The sequence below is a fragment of the Girardinichthys multiradiatus genome, chromosome 2 (assembly GCF_021462225.1).
Source record: "Girardinichthys multiradiatus isolate DD_20200921_A chromosome 2, DD_fGirMul_XY1, whole genome shotgun sequence".
Classification (NCBI taxonomy): domain Eukaryota; kingdom Metazoa; phylum Chordata; class Actinopteri; order Cyprinodontiformes; family Goodeidae; genus Girardinichthys; species Girardinichthys multiradiatus.
Genome location: NC_061795.1, coordinates 1,297,652 through 1,311,758, shown reverse-complemented (window position 1 = coordinate 1,311,758; position 14,107 = coordinate 1,297,652). Strand labels below are relative to the sequence as shown.

At 37.8% G+C, this 14,107-nt stretch overlaps 1 protein-coding gene across 9 annotated transcripts in view; it reads right to left on the bottom strand.

The window, feature by feature from the left end:
- The window catches only part of LOC124880690 (pleckstrin homology domain-containing family A member 7-like), a 167,285-nt gene that overhangs the window by 73,772 nt on the left and 79,406 nt on the right, over positions 1–14,107 (bottom strand). For all 9 annotated transcript variants that reach the window (XM_047385977.1, XM_047385960.1, XM_047385986.1 and 6 more), the window contains one exon: positions 6,196–6,279. In XM_047385977.1, coding sequence (XP_047241933.1) covers positions 6,196–6,279 — 84 coding nt within the window. The remainder of the gene's footprint in view (positions 1–6,195; positions 6,280–14,107) is intronic.

The following is a 14,107-nucleotide window of genomic DNA, read 5'->3' as shown; positions in this document are numbered from 1 at the left end:
CCCATTGGACACCACCACAGTCACGGACCAACAACAAAAACAGGAGATGGCATAATAAGTCAGATATCCTTAGCTCCGTCGCCCACACAGATACAGATGACATTTGAATAAGTTTAGCTTTCTGTCTGCAGATGGAAACATTCAGAAATGCCACAGCGATTCTAACAAACCATCGTCAAAAGAAGCTGATTGTTTCAACGGCAACTCATTTCAGAATGAACAGAAGTCATAAATGGTATATTTTAGGATCCCCTTTAAGTCATAAACAGAGACACACCAAGAAAGTGGCTGCCAGCCAGAATCCGCCAATGTTCACCTTAATTGACTGACTGGTGACCAGCTGGTCAAAAACTCAAATTTTATTTTCTGTGTATACACCACACCTAAGAGCTACCAAGGTTGGGCTTACAACAACAGTCTGAACACTGCTACCGAGCTAAGAAGACTCAATGTTTGCCATTTCCAGTATGGGTGAGGTGAACCATGCAACAATTGAAAATGTGAACGACCTTTTGAAATTTGTCAAGAGTTGAGATAAAAAATGTTCTAGGGAAAACAACTAAAACTGTTGTTTTGGTAATGCTAGCTACCCTACCCATGCTAAAAGTCCGTGATTATTTTGCCTTTCAAAATAATAGTAAAACTATATATAAGGTCCAGGCGTGTTTCTGCCTTACATCCTCAAGCCAACCAAATCGAATGGTAGTCTGTCATTTCTAGAAAAACATCCCTGACGGCAAAAGGATCATTTCCAAAATTCTAAAGTCTGATTTATATTGATTATTTGAGAATACAGATTAGGAATGCGCCAACAGTCTAACTAAAGGCTCCTTTAGAGTGGATCAAGACCAGTTACACTCTCCATGACCTAGTAGAACTTGACTGAATCAGGGCAAATTTGGAAAACTTCCTTCAGTGTGAAGGCAGTCCTGGAACACTCCAGCCTCTTTTCTTACCTTGTCTGAATGCTGTCAAAGACAATGCACCCTGTCTGTTACTTTTATATTGCAGCTGAAATTGTCTTTCCTTCTTTTTGCTACAATTTACCTAGATGCTAAAATTTAGCAAGCATTTACTACCAAATGTGTAGTATATAACATTTAGCATGAATGTTAAAGCAAAGTGTTGATTACATTTGTTGGGGGAAAACAAAACTAAAGGTCAAAGCAAAAAAGGCGCATATATGCTGTATTTGTGTTATTCCTGGTACAGATCTGCACATGGACATATTACCGCTGCCATTAACTGTTCAAAAGACCAGATTAAAGGCTCCAACTACACTAGATTGTGACACACTTATGGTTTTGTGACTCATGTTTGTAATTATTTCTTTACTTAGGTAGCATGTCAGTGTCTGGGAAATGTAAGATGGAATGGGTGCAACAAGACATTTAGCTTAGTTAACTTGGAGGATGAAGCTTCCCTAATGCTAAATGCAAAAAATGTTCCGGAGCCTGTTTAAAGTACAGTAACTAAAGTATCAGTAACATTTTTAACCTGCTCATAAACAAAACATTTATGTCCTGCTAAAACAATTTTTGCTACCTCTTCAATTGTTACCTAGCAACTGCAAGTTGATGGTAAGACTCTTGGAAGTTGTTGCTTCAGGCTGTTGTTCAACTAGAACATTTGTAGCACAAATGTTCTCCTTGAATCTTAAGTTCAAAGGGAATTTACATCAATGTATGGGTGAGATCTAACATACCAACAATTGGAGCCATGCTGTGAATAAGCTGCAGATTTGCAAGGATGCGTGTTCTGAACAGTACAATGCCATTTGTTCCTACTTTCTGGTTCTTGTTTTTAGGGATGCAGCTTTATTTACAGATTTACTTTGCTAGTATGAAAACAATACTCTAGGTTTTTTTTTTCTTCTTTCCAACCAGTGAATTGTAAACTCCACAGCACAACAAGTCAGTGTTACAACATTGCCAGAAAAATATTCTATTTTCTCAAAATATTTACTGTTACTGAGAATAAGTCGCTTTACAACTTAAACATGTGTACAATGGCTTTTTAATGGATTATCAATAGTAATTTATTTGTGTATCCTACAGTTTCTGTTGTAACAAAATGTCCTTTAAGATGTAAAAATAATGTTTTAACATACGAACTTTAACAATGCTTTGATTTGTAAAATATGTATCATTAGAGGTGTAACAAGATCAACATTTCTCAACCAAATGAAGACGTGAAGAGCTACTCACCAGACGGCTGCTGTCTGCTTGTTACATTTTCAGGTGAAACCAATTTTATCTAATATTATGAGTCCCAAAACATGAAGCTGTATGCTTTGGGTTCGACAACCTACTGTATTTTTCTTTAAGACTGTTCTACAGAAGTGAAAAAGGAAGTACCTCTTGAGTTGCCTTGTTATGTTGACAAAAAAACTTGTCATAGGGCTAGTTGACAACACATGTTTATGCAAGCTTTGAAATACTCTCCACTACTGTTAAACAGTTTTAGTACTGTGGTGTACTTGATAGAAAAAAACACTGGCAGACCAGATATGATTGACCTGTAGGAACATTTTTACTACCATTACCAGCTAACAATGCTAAAACTAGCATAGGGCTTCCAATTCATGTTAACTTTTCGTACTTTACCCCATAACAGATTCTTTAAAACTACAGTTTGTGATTTGTAAATCGTTCTCTCTATTTGAACAAATAAAAATGTTAATTTGTTCCCAAAATGCAAGTAAAACCTGGACTTTTATGTGAACCCAATGTCATGCACCATCTGTTCTAATGAGCCGAGTGTGCACTAACACTCATAATCATTATGATTTATCAACGATTTGAGGTCTAACTGCATGCACCATGAAGTTTTACAGGCTTTTATTTTTTTTTAAATGTTTGTTTAAGAAATTTTAAGGTGTACCGAAAATCCCTACAAAGTCCACTGTTTTAGTCACAGTTACACCTGCAGGCTACACGTTTTGTAGCATTTCACCTGCACAAAGCGATTTTCCAAAATTCAAGTTGTATTAAACAATAGAAATAACCTTCATAAAAACTGGCTTTGTAGATTTATAAAAAAGAAGCTCCATCAATGAATGTAAAGCTCTTGCTACAGCAGATTATTTACTGGGCTAGGAGAGCCATTTCACTCCATTTCTGCCATCCACAGTGTGCTTTATTCTAGATCTGTCCTACAGCTGAAGCTGCCACTCAAATTATGCTCAATAACCCTCAAAGCACATTTTTACCAGATGAAAGTAGCGTACGAGCTCACACTAGCACACACACAAATGCAAAGGCTTACATTTTCTTTGTTTGTAGTCCAGCCAAAAAAAAAGGTTGGAAATGATGCCTCTTTTAGTTGAGAGACATATTTCTAACAGATCTAGGTTGGAAAACACAGTAAACAACCAGGCCATGGATAGAAATCTGTTCATAGTTCACCTATATTACCTGCAGATTAGACCTTGGTCTTGGCTATTAAAAGTCTGACCGCCGTATCTCCACTTTTTTGCCATTTTTAAAATGTTTTATTTATTTATGTATTCTTTGGTCATTGATCTGAAAAAAGGTGAAACATTTTCCATCATTCAATTCAAAGTACAGTTTTTTATTTGAACATGTGAATGAAGGCTACTTGGCTGTCAACAGTGACAAATGATTATAAGTAACTCCCCAAAACAGTTTATTTTAAAAATTTTTTGCATGGTTTAAAAAAACTCAGGCTGCTATCAGGCTTGAGTTAAAACATGTTATTTTAAATAAGTCTGTGTAATGCTTAGATCTGAGTTTATATATGAGCTATAAAAAATAAGCATTAAAAACATATGTTTTACACATCTGATAAGTTACCCATCTGATTATACAAAAGCAAGGATTTATCAAAATGTGCCATAATTTTTTTTTTTAAAGCACCCTAACCCCATATTCTACAGAGAAATTAAGATAAGTGATCAAATCAAGAGAAACTTGTGTTCTTTAATTTCCTGTGTCCCATTAAGGAACGTGAAAAGACAAAAAAAAGTGGCCTGTGAAATGCAGTCACATGTGGTAAGACAAATTATAACAGATGGGATGTTTCAGGCCTGCGCAGCTGTTAATAAGGTGGATCTATTACAACTTTGTAAGAACAAATGTAACCTAGTCGTTTCTCAGTAATGATGGAGAGAATGAGGAAAAGGCGAGAAGAGGATCAACAGTAAGTACACCTAAAGGAAAAAGTTGGATCTAGAATACATAGGAGAAGTAACAAGAGAAAAAAGAGCTAGATGCAATGAGGAAAGAGACTTAGAGGAAAAAATGTAACTGAGAAGTGTGTCACATTCCAGGTAAGAGGCATAGAGGGAACTCAGTATCCAAGCACTGCAGCCAAAAGACTATGAAACACCTGATGCCACAAGATGTCTCTCTGTGGCGAGACGTGTGAGCGTAACGAGGATGCAATCACAGCATTTTCTGGCTTAAGTTTACCAACTTACCTACTTGCAAAAGAATGTAAATGTTCCCAAGATCTGTATAAGCCTTCAGAGATCTAATAGACTGAAACAGGTTAATTCAATCACAGATACATCAATATCTGAAGCACCTGAGAGCAAAGTACTGAACAGCACAGCAAGATGTGAGTCAGCCTCATACAATATTCATGACACACCCAGAAACAACAACTAAAACTTTTACAGTTACTAAGCATACTGAAGTTAATCTCAACACTGCAACAAATGTGCTATAATTTAGAGCAGAGCTTGAACATAAAGGAAACCAATGCTGCCTTTTAATGTGGCCATGTCTTAGAAGTTAGCATTTTACCTGCAATCACCTAAAATAAAATCAGTGTGCTATATCAGTAGGGCTTCTCTGTAAGTAGTGAACGAATATGGATAATAATAAATTAGGTAAATGTTAACAGCTGGTGGACCCACAATGAAGTTTACGATTACAGCAGAAACTAGTCTAAACCAACGCCAACTATCATCTGATAATGCATAATTAACAGAACTCAGAAACTGGACTGCTGCTGAGTACATTTGCAAAGACCCGATCATTGTTTAAACAACAGAAAAACTATTTGCACAGACTAGGTCTTTGTTTACAGAGTAAAAAGAATGTACAGACCAGTTCCATGTTTATGTAATAAAAACATTGGTATGTAGTAGATGCTTGTTTACACTGTAAAAATATCCGTTTCACAATTAATCCAAGGTGCATATTTCTCAGAGGATAATAGTATTTCTGCTACGTGTTATCTTGTCTACTACTTTGATGTACAGCAAAGCATAGAAAATTACAGCTAGCATCAAGTATTTTCATAGTATCAAAATTGATTTTGAAATTTTAAGAACAATTTTACTACTTTTTATAAAACTGCAGCCACTTTTGGGGGCTGAATAGAAGAAGTAGCTACAAGTTATAAACATGTTAGCATTGAGCAGTCTCTTATAATCCAAAACTAATGAAACAGAAGTGGTGGGGGAAGATCTTGGAAGAACAAGAAAAAAAAGAGCTCAGGTTTTTATAGGAAGCTTATCCATTCATTGAGATAACAAGATATATCAAAACAGCTGCTTTGTGTGCTACAAGCAAACTTTTAAGCTGGGTACCTTCTTGGTAAGCTGTTGCAGAGTAGAAAGATGCGCCACAAGTCAACCCTCTGAAAAAAGACACCCCAAGCACGCTCTTACAATACAAATGGTGCAGCAGTACAGTACAACATGCTGACCTTCTTGCTGCAAGGCAACAGTGTTAACCACATTATACCATATACAGCAGTACAATTTGAAAAACTGTATTAAACATGAATGATGTCAGTAAGATGGAATAAACACTCCTGCATCACTGCATGTCCTTGAGAAATGCATAATCATATTCTTTTTCACATTTCTTTACCCAAAAAAAAAACAGATACCAAGAAATGAAAGAAAAGCAGCCTGACTTGAAACAGAACAGAACTTTCCTCTATGTATCCACTCTGCTGAACGCCAGACAGCCATTTAAACAGGAGCTTGTTTTTAAAGTCAACTAAAGAATCTGCCAACTATATAGAGAATTCACAAAAGCAAAGCATAAACAGGGATGAAGATGATTTTAAGGAGTAAAGAAATGTTGTTATAGCAAGGAGCAGGTGGAGAAAGCATGGAAAGACTAAAGCATTATTGATGGAGTGATAATTAAGCTCTTTCAACAGGTTTATTTTTGTGGTTAAAGGTGCCGAAAAGTACCACATTTATTTACTTACTGTTCTTGCAGGAGAAAGTCCACGTTCTCTGAGGAAATCTGTCCGGTTACAGGATGACAAAATGATGTGGTCCTTTGGTTGTGACTAGAGTGACAGAAGAGAGAGAGAAAAGAAAAGAAATGAGCAACCCTAGAGGCACTGTAAACACTGAAGGCATCATGCTATATTTGTACCCTTCACAATTAGAAGCCCTTATCAATCTCTCCACTGCATGGGCCTTCGACCATGACTTTCCCAGCCCAGTGTAGAATGTGAGAGGCTGACTGCATAACCCCTTCCCAGTCACCCGTTCCACCCAGTGTGGAGCAAACTGTTGGGATCAGCACAAATACTGGACAGTTCAGGGGTGGGCCTCCGTCAGTTACAGACTCATTCAGTCAGCCGTTGAAAAGCTAAACCAGAGTGTAAAAACAGTAGACTGAGTAAACAACAGTGGAGAGCCACTGTGTGGGTGTGTGTGTGCACATCTGAGGGGGTATCCACTCCAATTATTGAATAGAAGCAAAAGCACACTGTCAGCTGATTAGCTTGTCAATTTTAGTTATGCCTGCACTTGTTTTGGCTTTGAAGTGTTCTTCATATAAAACACAGCTAAACTGGAAGGGTTCGCTTTGGGCTCCTAAATTCCACTAGCAGCAGAAGAGCTGTTTGATTGTTACCAACAGAGCCACAGACCTAATGAGGAGCACCAGGCAAACTCAGCAGAACAAACACGTGTAGAGGTTTAGAACCACTCGCAGGCTCTATTAACAGTCAATACAAAGTAACAGTTTAGACATCAGCAGTGGCTCACATTACTCATGGTGTAGAGAGTGATGTTTGATGTAGCAGAAGAACGAATCCTACAGCGGAGCGAGTTTTTCCCAGGAGACCCAGTGTCACGGCAGCAGTTCATCCCATTACAGGGACTCACCATGACAAAGTTAGCTTCCAGCCTAAAGGCATCCAGTCACAGGGTTACAGTCACAGATGAACGCACTACCTGTAGACCCTCTGTTTAGCTCATACTGCTGTCAGTCGCAGGTGTGTGCGGTGTACTCTAACCTATCATGTCTTGCAAAAGTATTTACACCCTTTTAACCTTTTCAGTTAAAAACAGGCATTTCATTGTCTTCTATAGGGATTTTATGTCATTAAACACATACAAATGCAAAGTTTTTATGTGGAAAAAAAAGGATAAATAGTTTTCAGGATTGTTTACAACACAAAATCTGGAAAGTGTGGCATGTATTTTATTCACCTCCCCTGAATCAGTACTTTGTAGATTCACCATTCGCTGCAATTACAACTGCAAGTCTTTTGGGTTTTATCACAAAAATTGTAACATTCATCTTCTGTACCGCTTATTCCATAGTAGGTCATGGGGGAGCTGGTGCCTATCTCCAGCAGTCTACAGATCGCAGGGCAACATAGAGATATACAGGACAACCAACCATGCACAAAATCATTCAGACTTAAGGGCAATTTAGAGAGTCATGTTTCTGGACTGTGGGAGGAATCCAGAGTACCTGGTGAGAACCCACACATGCATGGGGAGAGCATGCAAACTCCATGCAGAAAGACCCCAGGCCAGGAGTCAAACCCATGACCTTCTTGTTGCAAGGCAACAGTGCTACCAACTGCACCACCGTGATTTTAACATCTGACCAAAAATGTTTTATCTTTTTCTTTTGTTTAAAAAAAGAAATGTTCAAGAGTTGCCACAGATTCATAATTCAGCTTAGGTCTGTACTTCAACTGGGCCATTGTTTCACATGAATATGCTTTGACCTAAACTATTCAATTTAAATTTTTATTTTTTTTTTTTTTTTGCAGACTCAAATGGGCTTAAATCCAGGATCACTCTGTTATTCTTGCTGAAGAAGAGCATTCCCACAGAATGATGCTGCCACTACCATGTTTCATCTTGGGGGAAACATGGTAGTGTGCTCAGGGTGACGTGCAGTGTCATGTTGGCCTAAAAGAATAACCTCAGTCTCATCTGACCAGAATTGCAGACATGACTTGTGGAAAAACTGCAAACGGATCTTCTTATGGCTTCGTTTTCAGCAATGCCTTCTTCTTGTCACTCTTCCATAATGGCCAGATTTGTGGACTGCATATGTTTATCATTATTATTAAAGCTTTATTTCACCAGCCAAAACATTAAGAACAATTTCTTAGTTTGAAAGTGCTAAAACGCTTAAACAAGTATTCTAACATTAACAGAGGGCCCATCTAAGCTGATGATCTCTGCCTTGCCGATTTCATGAAGAGCTTATACTGTTGTTAATTTCTCTCTGTTTCAATGTTTACACACCTCAAATGTTCAAATTCCAGACCAGGCGGATATTTTTATCCAAAAAAAGTATTTCTGACTTCCCACTATCCCTCAGGCATCCTTCAGTTAGTGACTTGTGTAACTGTAGGTGGTTTGCTCTTTATGAATAGTAGCGCATATAAAATACATATCACAGGTTTGGACCCATCAATTAGCACTCTTTTTTTTACTGTTAAAAGATCAAATGTTTTTCACTCTCTGGTCATTCTCTGGCATTCTTACGAGTTGTGTTAAGTTAGCAGCAATTAAGCCATTTCTCCAGCTGCATGTACCATAAATCTTAACCGCAGCAGGTTGTGTTTGAACTTAATCATCAGTTACATGATTTAAGCATCTACAGGTCTGGCCCTGTTCCAATTTACACATATATGTTTAAAAACTGGTTATAAAACGCGTTGACAAAGCAACTCTGAGTGCAGTGAAGCATACCAATATGTAGCTTTTCAATCAGCACTGGAGGAATGCTGTTTACAACTCATGATGCTGTCGGCTTTGCTACAAGAGGAGTGTGTCATTGAGAATAAAAACACCCAGTGTGCTACAATTCTCGGGGGAATATGTTCAGTGTTGTACCATAATTGCTTAAACAGGATAGGGATCATAATCAATCTGTTCTGGCATGAAAGGGAAAGCAAATGAGGTTGACAGGCCTCCGAGTGGTGAGTGCTGACTGAGACACTCCCCTGGCAGAGCTGCAAGGACTCCGACAGCTGATACTAAAGGACAGCCACGGAGCGTAAGCATTGTTTCATTGATCAATGCAAGAGATGTGATGGTAATGTGTGTGGATCTGAAAGGATATACAACTTGTTCCGTTAAGTAAAATCATGAATTATTAAAAAGAAACTAATAAAATGCTGAACTACTTTTGCTTTTTATGTCACAAATTAGAATTTTCTCATACTTTAATTAGTAACAAAAATAAAAAATTACATAAGAATGAGCTGAATCAATCCTTAGCATGGTTTCAACAAAGGACATCTTCAGTATCGAGTCCCTGACAGGGTAAATGTACAGAACTTATATAGCACCTTTCCAGTCCTACAGACCACTCAAAGCGCTTTACACTAGAGCCACATTCACCCAATCACACTCACTAACGCTCACACATTCATACACCGATACGCAGATCAGTAGGCAACTTGAGGTTAAGTGTCTTGCCCAGGGGCACATTGAAATACAGCAGGAGGAAGCTGGAATTGAACCCACAACCTTCCAATTGCAAGACAACTACTCTTCCTACTGAGCCACAGTCGCCTCTACATCAGATACCTTATACTGATGTCCCCCATGTGATTTCCTCAGCTTTAGCCATATTGCTGCGTGTCATTCAGCCAGTTTTTAATTGTCCCAGCCTATTTTCATGTGCATGGTTCACAAAAGTGCATTATAAACTGTGCACAATATCTGGTTGATCTAACAAACACTGTATGCTGTTGCACATTTATAGATTTCCTCTGTTTTTGCTTGTTTGTCACACTTAAATGTTTCAGACCATCAAACAAACATTAATATTAGGCAAAGATAACCTGAGTAAATACAAAATAAATGTTTCAAGTGAATGATTTTATTTATTAAGGGAAAATTTGCTGTGCAGTTCGTCCTGGCCCTGATAAAGTAACTACCACCTAAACCAAATGACTGCCATCAAGCATTTGCTACAACTGTTGCAAGAATTGTTTTAATTCAGTCGCATTAGAGGGTTTATAACCCTAAAAGACCTGCTTAAGGTAATGCCAAAGCATTTCATTTGTATTTATGTCAACTGACTTTGACTAGGCCACTCTAAAATACATTGATTTACAGCAATCCTGGTTTGCTCTAGGTTATAGGCCTGTTGCATAACCCAATTGCACTTGAGCTTAGGGTTTTGAGTTGATGGTTGGACATTTTCTTCAAGATCTTATTCATCTTCTTCAAAACTTTGTGGTAGAGAGCAGAATTCATGGTTCCATCAATTCTGGCAAGTCCTCCAGGTCTTGAAGCATTGAAGCAGCTTCAGACCGTCACCCTACCACCACCATGTTTAACTGCAATTATAGTATTTCCTTTTCTGAAGTGCTGTGTTAGATTTAAGTGCATCTTCCGAAAAATGTTACTTTTGTCTCAGCAATCGAAACATTCATTTCTGAAAAGTCTGGGGGATCCTCGAGATTTATTTATTTTACACATGACCTTTGTGTCCTTTCAGTATGTGGTGGTTTTGGTCTTGGAAATCTCCAATGGATGCTATTTCTGCCTAGTCTCTTATTGTTAAATCATGAACGCTAACGGTAGCTGAGGGAGGCTAGGCCTGCCTGAGTTAGGTCTTTTCAGACTGATAACTTGACTTGATGTCAGCCACTTTATATCAGGCATGGTGTGTTGCTTTGGAAGATCTTATCGCCTACTTCGTGTTGTCAGAGATATTCTACCTAGGTAATTTTATGATCCTACGGGTCTAGCAGTACTCAGGTCTGGGTGCAGCCAGTGATACTGAACCAAGTTGTCAAAAAATGTGGTTAAACCCAGTGAATTATATGTTCACATAAGACCAGGTTGCTTTAGATACATTTCTTCTTTTATCAAAAGAAATCATCATAAACTTTGTTTGATAATCTGAAATGTTCATGAGTGACAAACAAAAACAATTTTTTCACAGCTAGGAGGCATTGATTTTAATGAAGTATTAAAGTGGGACTTCTCAGTACATCCCTAATCCTAAATGACTCAGACTGGTATGAGGAATGGGATATTCCTAATAATAAATACTAACCAATTTATTTACACGGTTCAACCAAGTGTCATCTTCAAAACGCATATAGTGTGTAAAACTAAACACCTAATCAATGTGATTTAGCAGTGATGACAGATGTGCTGCACTTTAATTTACACCACAATGCCAGAACTAATAGATGGATTCAGAATTCACAATGATCCTATGAAATTAAAAGCTATGTGTTATAACCCTTTAAATCTGACTGACCATCCATAAACAGATAAAGACGAATCCATCATCGCCTTTGCCAAACTCACTTCAGATTCTCTTTGTTAAGTCAGCAGTAAATTTAGATATTGATCTCGGTACATTCACACACAGACCCGTTTGTTTGTGAGCTGATGTGTGGTAACTGCTCCCTTAGGAAGCAGACAAATCTCTTGTCAGATTGCTCAAAGACTACGATTTGGTATGAGGGACCAAAAATGACTAAATGAAAATTAAATATGTAAATAAATAAATACACATATAAATATATTTATTTATCTATTTATTCATTTATTTTTTTCTCTTTGTGCATTTATACATTTATGTATTGATTCATTCATTATTTATATATTGTTTTCATTTATACATTTATTTATTCATACATTCATTTATTTATACTTTTATTTATTTATTCCTACATTTATTTCTGTATTTCTACATTTATTTATTTCTGCTTTTCTGTCTCCGTATGTTAATGAGGTGGGTGGTTCTAACATTTGTCTTCAGCACCATTGGTTAGAATTGATCCGGATCCTGCTGCTACTGCCTAGACTCCGGTATCGAAGTTCTTTTGGTAGGCACGACGGAGGGTTCTCTTACAGCCATTGCCAATGATTTAAGGTCATTGGCAAATGATATTGACCAAAATGACTACCTCCATTTTCGTTTTGCATGGGTCATGGAGGATTTCAATCAGCTCCAAGCTGAGATGGATGTGGAGGTTGACTCCACTATATTGGACAGTCTGGAGGAAGTTGGTCGCCAACTTACTTCGGTAAAGTCAGAAAGATTTTCACAGATTCAGCTTTTCCAGACCAATAACTCATCAGCGGAACATTGCCTCTACAAAACCAACACCTCTGCAACCACAGCAATGCAGACAGTGAGCATCAATCGTATTTTCCTCAAAACGAGCCTAACACCGCGCTGGGAGACTTGCAATAGCCTCTATGCAGAGATTGCTGCTCCTCAAATGCGTAGCAACCATCTTCAAATTGCAACACCAGAAAAATATGATGGAGAAATATTCAATAAAACCGCCAAGGAGAGGTGTATGTGATGTCACATTTTTCATACTACATTTCTTGGATTGGAAATTAATACTTAAAAAAATTGGAATTTACCAAAGACTATAGCCTAAATAGCCAAATATTCAGTAAAATATGCATAAAATGGTCAATAATTTCACTATAGCCTGTTGTAGTGCCAACAAACTCATAACACACACAGAGAACCTCATCTTGAATCTTTTGAATAAACATAACATTGCCCTTGTTGATGCAGACTTGCTTATACTGATAATAACCCTGTATTACAACCAAATAATAATAAACTTTTCCTTTACTGTTTGCAGTGTGTCACAACCATTACATGAGCACACAAAAAAGTCTTACAGCTTGTTCATGCAATATGACATAAAATAAAATCACAATGAATAATACAAATCCCAATATTAAAGAAGCCCTTATAGCTGCACACAAAATCCTGTTCACCTGAAAACCATTTTCAGTCTTGTTTCTTGCATTATGAGGGAGATCATACACACAATTCTAACCAATGGTGCTGAAGACTAATGTTAGAACCACCCACCTCATTAACATACGGAGACAGAAAAGCAGAAACAAATAAATGTGGAAATGCAGAAATACAGAAATAAATGTAGGAATAAATAAAGGTATAAATGAAAAAATTTATAAATAAATGAATGAATAAATACATAAATGTATAAATGCAAAAAGAGAAGGAAATAAATGAATAAATAAATAAATATATTTATATGTGTATTTATTTATTTATATGAGTATTTATTTATTTACATATTTATTTTTCATTTTGTCATTTTTGGTCCCTCATAATTTGGAACAGCACGTACAGGGGTTGGACAATGAAACTGAAACACCTGGTTTTAGACCACAATCATTTATTAGTATGGTGTAGGGCCTCCTTTTGTGGCCAATACAGCATCAATTCGTCTTGGGAATGACATATACAAGTCCTGTACAGTGGTCAGAGGGATTTTAAGCCATTCTTCTTGCAGGATAGTGGCCAGGTCACTACGTGATACTGGTGGAGGAAAACGTTTCCTGACTCGCTCCTCCAAAACACCTCAAAGTGGCTCAATAATATTTAGATCTGGTGACTGTGCAGGCCATGGGAGATGTTCAACTTCACTTTCATGTTCATCAAACCAATCTTTCACCAGTCTTGCTGTGTGTATTGGTGCATTGTCATCCTGATACACGGCACCGCCTTCAGGATACAATGTTTGAACCATTGGATGCACATGGTCCTCAAGAATGGTTCGGTAGTCCTTGGCAGTGATGCGCCCATCTAGCACAAGTATTGGGCCAAGGGAATGCCATGATATGGCAGCCCAAACCATCACTGATCCACCCCCATGCTTCACTCTGGGCATGCAACAGTCTGGGTGGTATGCTTCTTTGGGGCTTCTCCACACCGTAACTCTCCTGGATGTGGGGAAAACAGTAAAGGTGGACTCATCAGAGAACAATACATGTTTCACATTGTCCACAGCCCAAGATTTGTGCTCCTTGCACCATTGAAACCGACGTTTGGCATTGGCATGAGTGACCAAAGGTTTGGCTATAGCAGCCCGGCCGTGTATA